The 12,075-nt window shown below is 37.4% G+C and overlaps 1 protein-coding gene across 1 annotated transcript in view; it reads right to left on the bottom strand.

Moving 5' to 3' along the window:
- Positions 1-12,075, bottom strand: part of MYOM1 (myomesin 1) — a 139,637-nt gene that overhangs the window by 75,992 nt on the left and 51,570 nt on the right. The window contains exons 10-12 of the mRNA XM_044683066.1: positions 3,818-4,001; positions 3,089-3,263; positions 675-796 (exon numbers count right to left, since the gene is read on the bottom strand). Of these exons, the coding sequence (XP_044539001.1) occupies positions 675-796; positions 3,089-3,263; positions 3,818-4,001 (481 nt within the window). The remainder of the gene's footprint in view (positions 1-674; positions 797-3,088; positions 3,264-3,817; positions 4,002-12,075) is intronic.

Consider the following 12,075-nt stretch of genomic DNA (forward strand, 5'->3'; position numbering starts at 1 on the left):
TTTTGAACTACCTGGTTTCCTTCACCTTTACAAACAAAAAAAGATTGGAGGTACATCTCATACATTCAGATAGGATTAGAATGAAGAAAGCACACTATGAGTGTTAGTGAACAGGTATTTAAATTTTAGGCTTTAGACTGGAAGATGGAGACAAGACGGGAATGATCCAGCAGCTTTATACGGCATGCATGAAATTTTAGAGGAGTTAGTAGAGATAAATGTATGATGATAGTAGTAGAATCAGTGATGGAAACAGACCAGGCTCTTATGATGATGAAGTGATTTTTTTAGGCAGCAGGATGATGTATATTATGGATGATATACCATGTCATGGAATCGGACCACCCCTCCACGGTTTCCAGGATGAGCATGAAGTTAGAATGGAGTTTCACACAAGGATTCATGAGAAACATCTGGGGGAAGGTTGGACTTGTCAAGATGAAAAGGCTACAGGTACACAAACTGGATAAGCGATGGATGGAATGACCGCATGATGATAGCTATGAAATGTTAGATGTCACCTAGAGAAAATGATCCTCTGAGGATGGTACCATTAGACTAGTTAAGAAATTTAAAACATTCTTAAAAGGGGGAAAAAACACTACCTTACTTTATTCATTAAAAAGACTGAAATTCATTTTTTCCACTTAGTTAAACACAGACAGAAGACCTACCAATAGCAGCTTTCACTTCAATTGCTTCTGAATCCTGTGAATATTCACTAAGTCCAGCTGCATTCACAGCTCTGACTCGGAAAATATAATTCTGACCATTAACAAGTCCATGACAGATAAACCTAAAAGAAGAAGCAAAAATAAAACAAAAACAGAGAGAATTTTTTCTTTTCCCTGGAGAAAACTGATAGAGAAAAAAAAGATGAATTAGATAAGTTTCTTTTTTAAAAATTAATTTATTTAATAAAATTTATTCCCAGGTACCTCAGCCATTCCTTCCTCTCTCTGTACCATAGAAGGTATTAGATGAGTTTCTAATCTAGTTTAATGTTTCTGATTTGGGGGGAAGTGTCATTTTAAAAAATCTACACCCAAACCAAAGTATATTTGTGTTTGTTCTCTTAAATGCAAATATAGTCTCATTTCAGGTTAGGTGGTGTTTTTTTTAAATGGATAAAGGGATGAGCCCAGAGTTAAGAAGACCTGAATTCAAATCTGCCCTCAGACCCATAACTATTTATGTGACCCTGAGCAAGTCATTTAATTTCTGTTTGCTTCAGTTTTCCCATCTGTAAAATGGGACTAATAATAGTACTTATTTCCAAGGTTGTTGTAGGGATTATACTAGTGATTTGGAACATGATATGTTTTTTTTATGTTGGTTGTTTATCCTGAAACTCATTCAAAAACAGGGAAATCAACAGAAGATATCAGTTCCGTTCATAACACTGAGGTACAGTACATGTCTCTAGGCAACTTGTGTGAGGACCAATAACTAGGGAAGTTGTTACACTAAGGCTTGAAAAATATGATGTTAGAAAATGAATTCTATAATTACAAGTTCTACTTTAAAGGAATCTCTCTTATGCTGACATTGTCTTAACCAAGACAGAATAACCGGGAAAACTCTACCAAGAACTGAAAATAAGATGACAAAAATGGATTTCAGAATTGTAACTTTGACTTCACACTGACACGTCTTGCTGTGACATTTAGATAAAGGAGTCATTAATGAGCTACATAGTCCTTGGGCAGCTTCACACTTATCACATTTCCACTCCATTAAGCTAAAAATAGTTATTCTATGAATCACGATAATGTTATATCCCATCGGCAAGGGCTGTCAAAGCAGAGGAAAAACAGCTGTCTGCTAATGATCATTACTATTAAGATTACTAGGGCTGTAAAATATTTATTACAAGAACCTTTAACCTAGCCCTTGAGAGGCCAACATGTCAATCCTCTCCAGGAACAGAACCCATCCAAAAAGGCACTGCCTGGGATAGCTGTTTTAAAAGGCGGGTGCAGAGAAGTTTAGGAGTAGAGAATGAAAAAATACAGTGAAGAAATGGTGCCTTCAATCCAGGCTAAAGCGAATTCATTGCAAATGCCTTAGTCTTCTGACCCAATGTTTTCTATTTTCCAATGCCTAGTGATCTGAAAAAGAACTAATTCACCCCTGATAATGTCCTCATTACTCAAAGTTGGTCCATAACTAAAGTAGTCCCTCAGAGAGTTAAAGGTTTCTCAAGCCAACCTCAATTTGGTCCTGAACTTTCACTCCTGAGGATTTTCTCTAAGAAATTGAAAACATCCTTCATGATAAATAAATGTAATAATAATAGCTGATGATGTATATATGTATATATGTAGGCTATTATAAGCATTTTCTCATATGATTCTCAGCCTAGTACTGTAAGTAGATATTTCAGGTATCATCATCCTCCTTCTACATAATATAGATAAACCAAGACTCAGAGTGGGTAAATGATTTGCTTTGGGTCATATAGCTAAAAAGTGTCAGAGGCAGGATTTGAACAAGCTCTCTTCTGACTATGAATTTCTATTCTCTTTCTAATACACCAACTGCCTCTGTGAGACATTTTCAAAAATATTTCACATAGCAGGGAAACTAACAAAAAGCTAAGTTATACCATCTTGGGACATGGTATCCTACTGGTTTTAATTAGGTCGATGTTTAGAATCTTATAAATATTAATAGTTTTCAAATTGTATACAATATATGTAATCCTACATAATTTATATTATCTGGTAACAACTGAGTCTTTATGTTCCAATGGCACATATTGGTTATTGTATAAAGAAAAAGAATTAAAAAGGCAGATTAGAAAAAAAGAAAAAGAAGAATCAAAAAGACAATTTTGATTGAATTGAAAAGCACTGTTTCCAAATTTATAACAGTGTGAGTAAGAAAAGCGTTGTTTATATAATATTTCAAATCCATTTATAAATAATTCATGATATCTTTAGTATCTTTTCTATTTCCCTTTAGATTTTTTTAATGCCCAATAAGTTTAACTGCTTTACTTATTTCCTCCATTCTTGCTTGGGGGCAGAACTCTACTGTGTGGTCACCAGCACCTGCCAGCATTCCACACTCTTACTTCCGTTACCGTGAGCCTTTCACAGGATTGTTGTTGCATGGTTCCCATTGACCAGATCCAACAACACTTGACTCAATGTAGTACCCAACCAACTCTTTAGCATCTTTTGATTCCTCCCAAGAAACAACCACTGAAGTATCTGTATTCCTGCTTGGTATGATTCGGCCAGGGGCTTTAGGAATATCTGGGAAGGAATAAAAATGAGTTATTGATTGTTTGAAATCAAATCTGCATTTCAAAAGCTGAAATAATGAAATATTAGTCTGGTACAGTTATAGGCATAATTTTAGATTCAATTACTTGAGAAATATGTGAATATTACCACCTCTAGTATGTTGGAAACAACCTCTAGAATGTCTTTTGAAATCAAATAACCCAAACTCAAATGTCTTAAAAATTAATGTTAAGGGGGCAGCTGGGTGGCTCAGTGGATTGAGAGCCAGGCCTAGAGACGGGAGGTTCAAAGTTCAAATCTGATCTCAGATACTTCCCAGCTGTATGACCCTGGTCAAGTCACTTAACCCCCATTGCCTAGTCCTTACCACTCTTCTGCCTTAGAACCAATACACAATATTGATTCTGAGATGAAAGGTAAGGGTTTAATTTTTTTATATTAATGTTTAAAATGTTTTAAAATTGGGAAATATTTAACAAAACAAATCTTAAAACTTTTAAATTAAAAAAAATCAAATGATCTTTTGAAGTTATCATAAAATGTATTCTTGACTATGTACTTACCAAGTTTGTCCCCAACCACAGTAATATCTGTTGCTTCTGAGGGTTCACCAACTCCAGCGGAGTTAGAGCATCGAACCCGGAAACGGTAGGATTTCCCTTCAGCCAAATCGAACAAGGCAAAACGAGGAGACTTTACAGGGATCTCCGTGTTCACTCTCTGCCAGTTCTCTGTATCTGCTACACACTGCATTTAGAGGAACAAAAAAACTTTCAGAAAAGGGACGGTCTCAGACCTGAAGCCCAGGTTGACCATGCCATATGGCTCTACCATGTGCTATCGCTCATGAAGAAATGGGGCAAGGATCTAGAAGGAAAAGAGAAAATATCAGACTTGAAGTCAAGAAGACCCACGACGGAACCAGGCTTCAGACTAGCTGTGTTAGCCCGGGAGGCTCTCTTACTCTCTCTGGGTTTCCTTTTCCTCCCACCTGGGAAATGTTGGATTGGATGACCTCTAAGTTCCTGTTAGCTCTAAATCTCTGAGCCTGTAACCCTCTGAAGTGTCAGAGACTCAGAACACAGGCCTGGACTTTGTTTCAGAACTTAGCGCAGTGTCTGTCATACAGCAAGTGCTTAATAAATGCTTGTTGGCTTGACTTCTTGATGGAAACGACCATTATTGTGTCTCTCAGGTTCCATAAGTTACTTCATTGCTCCAAAGGGTCTTCATTACTAGTATTCCAATATCCATTAGCATGGATTATATGCTTTAATGTATGGGTTTTATGTTATTGTGGCTGGAAAAATTTAGTGCATCAAGGCCAGGCTTGTGAGAATAAACCTCTTCCTTCATATTTCACTGACCCAGTCCTTGGATGACAGTCAAGAAATCTAGTGTAGACTTACAGCATACTTAAAACCAGAGTAGTAATTAGGAATCTGTATACCTGGGGCAGTTAAAGGGTGCAGTGAACAGAGCACTGGGCCTCGAGCCAGGGGAGATCTGAGGTCAATTCTGGCCTAAAATACTAGCTACACAAGCAAATCTCTTAATCTCTGTTTGCCTCAGTTTCCTCAACTGATAAATGGGAACAATCATGGCACCTACCTTCCAGCGTTGTGAGAATTAAATGAGATAATTATAAAGTACTCAGCACATTTTGTTCAGGCTTCATGACCCCATTTGGAGTTTTCTTGGCAAAGATACTGAAGTAGTTTGCCATTTTCTTCTCTGACTCATTTTACAAATGAGGAAACTGTAGTAAGCAGGGTTAAGTGACTTGCCCAGGGTCATAATGCTATTAAGTATGTGAGGCCAGATTTGAACTCACAAAGATAAATTTTCCCAACTCGAGAGCTGGTACTCTATCTACTCTGCAATCTGGCATTCCCTACCTGGCACATAATAAGTCTTATATAGATGCTAGCCATTATTCTTAATATCTGGGCCAGATTCAGTTAGGGAAGCAAGAAGGAGAGTCCAGTTAGGGATACATTAGTGGATGGCCTATCTCCCAGAAAGCCCAAGCATGGAAGACTATGATGAAAGTGGGGGGATGGTGGTCAGCTGGGAGAAGAAGCTGATGCCCATGAAGAGAAAATGTGTCCCTGGATGTCGGTGCTCTTTAAAGCTCTGGTCACCCCATGCTTGTTATGGCTATACTTAAAGTCTTTCTAGTTTGGTAGGTCAATGGTACAGTGGATAGAGTGTCATATCTGGAGTCAGGAAGACTTCTTTCTGAGTTTAAATCTGACCTCAGATACTTAACCAACTGGGTGACTTGAGTAAATCACTTAACCCCCTATTTGCCTCAGTTTCCTCATCTGTAAAATAAGCTGTAGAAGGAAATGGCAAACCACTCCAGTATCTCTGCCAAGAAAATCCCAAATGGGGTCATGGAAAGTCAGACACAACTGAAAAGACTAAACAACAACAAAACATTCCCTTAATCTTCTTTCCCAATTCCTATCCTTTCTTAGCATCTAACATAGTACCAAACACAGATGGTTAATAATTATGTTTAATTGAATTGAACTGAGCTGAATCATTAAGAATGTCCTATTCAAAATAAGTTGCAATTTAATGACTCGGTGGAGATATTCTTTCTTTCCTGGCTTTAGTTTCAGAATAAAAAATTTGGCCTTCTCCCTAAGGTTCAATGAGAATTTTTACTTTAATTCTAGTTCACTTCATCATTCTAAAAGAAGGTTGTAGGACCTGGAGATCTTTGGGGAGGAAAAGTGCTATATAAATTCAAAGGATTGCCATTATTCATTCTTTTGTCAGTAATAATACTGGAAAGTACCTGGAAATCTTAAGGATTACCTTCTCCTTTTTTCACTATGTACAGATTTTGCTAATAATAAAGTTCAGAAAGATGTAGGCTTGGAGTTTTAGAAGTAGGGTCATATTTATTCATAGGAAGAATGAGTAATGCAAAATATGATGTAAGTTCAGAATATCCCTGTAAAACTCTGGCCCCAATAGGGAGCTGAAGTCTAAAATTTTATTTAAATTAGAAAATTTTTAATTTATAGAGTTTGTTTCCTTCATTTTAAGCCTTTCATACTATTGTTAATGCTTTATGTTGTTATCAATCACTTATATCTCAGTGTGAACAAATAAACTGACCAAATATAGATTATAAAGACTACCTTGTACCTTTGGCGGGGTTGGGATTACCATGGAAATGTACACACAGAGTAGTGGAGAAAATTAAGAGAATGACAAAGAGCTTGGGTATATATTAGCATTTATGTAGAACTTTTAGACTGAAAAGTGCTTGAGACTCAGTTAAATGGTTTGGCAATGGGAGGATTCTGTTTCTAAGACATAAGTAGCCTTTTCAGGAAAAATCTCAGTTTAAATCAGTTCAAGAATCTACTGTCAAAGGGGCAGCTGGATGGTTCAATGGACTGATACGCAGGCCTAGAGATGGGAAGTGTTGGGTTCAAATCTGCCTCAGCCACTTCCTAGTTGAGTGACCCTGGGCAAGTCACTTAACTCCCATTGCCTAGCTCTTCTACCTTAGAATCAATACACAGTAGTGATTCTATGACGGAAGGTAAGGGTTAAAAAAATTTTTTTTAAGGAATCTACAGTCAAAGGTTAACTGGATACATAGGTACCTGATATGCGATCTTCTAGCAATGACAAATAAAAGTTATTATTCTCTGTACCCATTAAGTTTAGGTAAATGTTTTGTGAGGAAGATAAGCAAATATGCTTAAGCTTTTTTCTGCTCCTTAACAGAGAAGTGAAATGAGAGTTCATCCAGGGGACTTTTCCTCCTTTCCCCTATCTTCTCATCTCCCATTCCTCCCAGTGAAGTCATAAAGGGAATATATGTTGGAGAACCTGGAAAATTTCATTTCTCAAATTCTGTTTAAAAAAATGGTGTAGTGTAGTCTAAGGTAAAACCAACTGAAATGGGAAGTTAGGAGAAATGTGGATTCAAACCTCATGCCTAACACTTGGTTATTGGATGGTGGACAAGTCACTTACTTATCTGAACTTCAGTTTTCTTATCATTTATAAAATGAAGGTAATAATAGTAGTTACATTTTAGATTTATCGTACAAATTAGAGTAGTATATATGAAGCACTTTATAAACCTCATAGTATTATATACATATTAGCTATTATTAATAATTATTATAAAATACATGTCATGTAATACCCAAAATGTGATATTAGAGGGTTCATTCACAGTAAGTCCATATTCAAGATGTTCCAAAAGATTATCACTCTATCACTTGTTTGCCAGAACAGTGTATGGCCACCCTCACCTCAGGCATTTATGCCTCATATGGAGGACATCCTAGATCATAACTGCAAGGAGATCTTATGTTAACGTATTCACTGGCCAGAGAGTCCAGAGTCTTCTCCTGTGGTTTACTGCTACTTCTATGTGCTTTATTGCTCTCTTATCTGTGACAGAGGAGTTGAATATCCTTTACATGTCCCAGTAGGCATCCTCACCCAAAATGTTGGGAGTGAGGAACAGAGGGAAGGAAGAAGAACAGTCTCTTCTGATTAAGTACAAAAACATTTTTCATAAGAAAAGTCAATAGAGCAAAAGTATTCATTAGAGATTCAGGAAGACAAGCTGACATTTGGTTTGTGCTATATAAACATACTCAAGAGCTATTCCTCTTATTCTGTCTCCCTTGATGAACTGTAAAAATCCTTAAAATTAGGGACCTTCTCTTCTAATTCTGTTGTGCTCCCCCAAGACACCTAGTATAGTGCTCTACCCATAATACATTTTCCACAGATATTAGTAGTCAGTGACTTTTCTGTCTCAACAGATGTGCTGATAAAAGAGCATTCTGATGTCCATTACAGACTCATTTATGCTTAGTCACAGGGAAGTTAAGTGCTTAGCACAGTGCCTCACATATAGTCTGTACTTAATAAATGCTTGTTTCCCTTCCCCACCTTCCACAGCAGCATATCTTTGGCCACATCTCTATCCCAGTTCTACCTTGTACAAAACCAAAGAACTTCTAAGAAACTAAAAATTAAAGATATTTCTCTAAGGTATTCATTTGTAAAATTAGACTGTGTTGTAAGATTTCCATTTCTTCTAATCAGAAGCTGGGAGATGCCTGTGATAAAGTTTTTTGCTGTTGTTAGGGTAAAAGAAAGATGTACTTGTCAAAGAAGTGAGTTAATAAGGGGAAATCTATGGCCCTAGGGTTTTAGCTTCATTAGTATGTGAAGGAATAAAACATTGTTAGGAGAGTTGAAAGAACATTTGCATGTCAATATATAATTGTCATCCAATTTTCATGTTTCCATAAACTCACATAGACTTGTTGCCACTTTACTTGAGTTCTCACAGATTTAAATTACTGTAAGAGACTCCTAAGGGCAGCTAAATGGCTGCAGTGTGCTGGACTCTGGAGTCAGGAAAGACTCATCTTCCCAACTTCAAATCTAGCCTCAGAAACTTAATAGCTGTGTGACCCTGGCAAGTCACTTTTAACCTTGTTTGCCTCCATTTCTCATCTGTAAAATGAGCTGGAAAAAGAAATGGCAAACCACTCTAGTATCATGAAACTTTGGGCAGGCCTAATCAACTAAACAATTCAACAAGAAGAGACTCCTAATTGGTCTTCCTAACTATACATTCCTGACACCCCAATTCATTCTCTACACTGTTAACAGATCATTCTCCCCCAAACCCTTCTCTCATAAACCCTGCTAAAGACCTAAAATACTTCCCTATTTATTGCCTGGCAGATCCAGTTCAAACTCCTTTCCCAGGCATGTGTAATCTCTCTTGATATTAATATTCTTACCTATAAAAAGAGGAGTTAGGTTAGATAACCTCTAAAGTCCCTTACACTAATTCCTACAGTCTTAATATTTAAGTCCTGTCTTTGCTTTTAGCATATACCATTTTCCCACTATTCCCTAAGACAGACAAATTCTCTACTCCAGTCAGACAGCCTTGCATTCATCTTGGAAGACTTTGAATAAGATGTGAGTATCCCCCAAATCTGCTTTATTCATTCCTGCCCATGCTCCTTTGCTCTTACTTCTCCATGACTATAATGTAATAACTGTAAGGAATTATCCCCCCAAACAAGGATGAAATAGCATAAGAAATATTAACAAATGTTTGTGGAATTAAACTAAAATTGGAGAAATCACTACTTGTACTGAAGAAGTTTATGATCCCTCTGATGAAATATTTCTCAAGCATATTCTCTATAGAAATACCCTGAGGATTACAATCTTGGGCTAGAGACAGGGTGAAGGGTAGAGGGAAGCATCACCTAGGAGCCTCCATCAACACTAAGTCCTGATTCTTCTGAGATTTTTGGAATATCTTTAGGACTCTTATATGAACATGTCATTTATTACCCACCCAAATATAATAACTGGTTCATAGGTGTGCATGTAGGTTGTTCAGGTGTATCTAGGTACATACAAATCTCTCAAAAATTTTACATTTTATTTTTCACTTTTAAAGTTTGTATTTTAAAAGTAAAGTTTAGTTATTTTTAAAAATTAAGTCTAGTGAAACTTTAGTTTAGGTTTTTTTGATCATTAACAGTAATGAACTTTATGATTAAGTTTTAGAAATGTTCATTTTTAAGAAAATAATGAAATTCCCTGGATGCACATCTTAATGAAATGTGCCACATATACCTATACAATGGAGGCAAATTAGTCAACAAGCCAACAAGAATTTGTTAAGTACCTACCACCTGTAAGGCACTATATTAAGCCCTGAGCATACAAAGAAAGGCAAAATAAAAAACAGAAACCTAGTAAAATAAACCTCTTTAAAGAATAACTGAAATATATCTTTTGACCATTTATCAACTGGGAAATGGCTCATATTTTTATAAATTTGACAAAGTTCACTATGCATTTTAAATATGAAACCTCTATCTGAGAAACTGTCTATAAAAATTTCCCCAAAATTACTGCTTTCCTTCTATACTTGGCTATATTCATTTTATTTTTTTCTTTCAGAAAGTTTTTGGATGTTGAAATCAAAGCTATATATAGATATATGCTCTAAATCAAGACTGATTAGAGAAATGAAAATCAAAACAATTTTGAGATATTGTCTCATACCTATCAGATTGGCTAAAATGATAAAAGGACAAAATGAGAAATGTTGGAGAGGGTATGGGAAAATGGGGACACTATTGGTCCAACTGCATACTGATCCAACCATTCTGAAGAGCAATTTGGAATTGTGTCCAGGAGTTATAAAATTGTGTATAATGTTAGATCCAGCAATGCCATTGTTTGGACTGTTTCCCAAGGAGATCAAGGAAAAAAACATATGGCATCTCTCTTTGCAGTAGCAAAGAAGTGGAAAATGAGGGCTGTCTATCAAATGGGGAATGGGTAAACAAATTGTAATATATGATTGTAATGGAATACTACTATGCCGTAAGAAATGATGAGCAGGTTAATTTTTTTAAACCTACATGAAATAATGAAGAATGAAATGAGTAGAATGAAGAAAATTTTATATATAGTAATAGAGTTAATATTTGAAGAATAATTTGTGAGCATCCATTTCCAGAGAATGAACCAATAAGTAGAAACACAAAAGACAATTTGTATATACATTTTTTTTTGTTGGGTGATACCTTCTATGGTATAGGGAGGTGAGAGAAGGGGTAAGATATGTGAGAATGAATTCATAAAAATTTAAATGAAGACTTCCGGTTAAGATGGCTGCAGAGTAAGGAGCAGCTGCTCGATCTCTCCTAACCGAAGCATACAGAACTCCTCAAGGGGACATAAAAACGAACCCAGACGAACGAAGGAACCCCACAACAGGGCGCAGCATTGAAGGTACGCAGAATCGGGGCATTTCCATGCTATAAAGGGGTGAAACAGCTCTCACTAAAACGTGAGAGGAAGAAGGCTCCCCCACACACACACCACGCACAGCGCCAAGGCCAACGCACAAGAGTGAAAACAGGATTGGGGCAACCAGTAAATCACTAGCAGCCCCAGGGCTTGTACCTGAGAGCTGCCAGATGTGGGACCCCAAGTGGCTGGGGGGACACACAGACTTTCCCCAGCATCTATGCGGGTGGAGGCAGTGCCCTGGGTGGAATAAAGAACGCTAACACAGGGACTTTCCCCAGCATCTTGTGCTGGTGAAGGCTCTGCCCCAGTTGGAATAAAGAACCCTAAAGCAGGGACTTTCCCTGGAGCATATGCGCGGGTGAAGGCAGTGCCCCGAGCGGAATAAAGATTTCCAGCTCAGGCTAGGACATCCAGTGAGGACCTGGGGCAGACTGGAGCGCGGCTGTGGAAGCAGCCCCGAGACTGCTGAAGGAACCTCGGGCAGAGGGGCAGATGGGGGACTACCAGGAGGCCTAACCCCAAGGACAAGAAGACCGGAGCCATCTGAAGCTTAGAAAGTGCAAGCAGACCCTGAGTATGAAGACAAAGCTGAAAAGGGGCGGGGCTAACAATGGCAAGCAATAGGGAAGCCCAGAAGAAAAAGATTACCAAAAAAAACTCTGGAACACTCAACAACTTCTACACAGAGAAAATCCAGACAACAGAGAAGGAAAAACAAAAATCCAAACCACCCCCAAAAAATGAAAGCTGATCACAAGCTATTGAAGAGTTCAAAAATGAAATGTTGAGGAGGATGGAAGAAATCTGGCAAGAAAATAACAGTTTAAAAGGCAGAATTTCACAATTGGAAAGTGAGGCAAGTCAACTGAAGACCAGAAATGACCAGACTGAAAAGGAAAACCAAAAGATTATAGCCGAAAACCAAAAGATTATAACCGAAAACCAAAAGATTATAGCTGAAAAC

This window comes from Gracilinanus agilis, chromosome 1 (assembly GCF_016433145.1).
Source record: "Gracilinanus agilis isolate LMUSP501 chromosome 1, AgileGrace, whole genome shotgun sequence".
Taxonomy (NCBI): Eukaryota; Metazoa; Chordata; class Mammalia; order Didelphimorphia; family Didelphidae; genus Gracilinanus; species Gracilinanus agilis.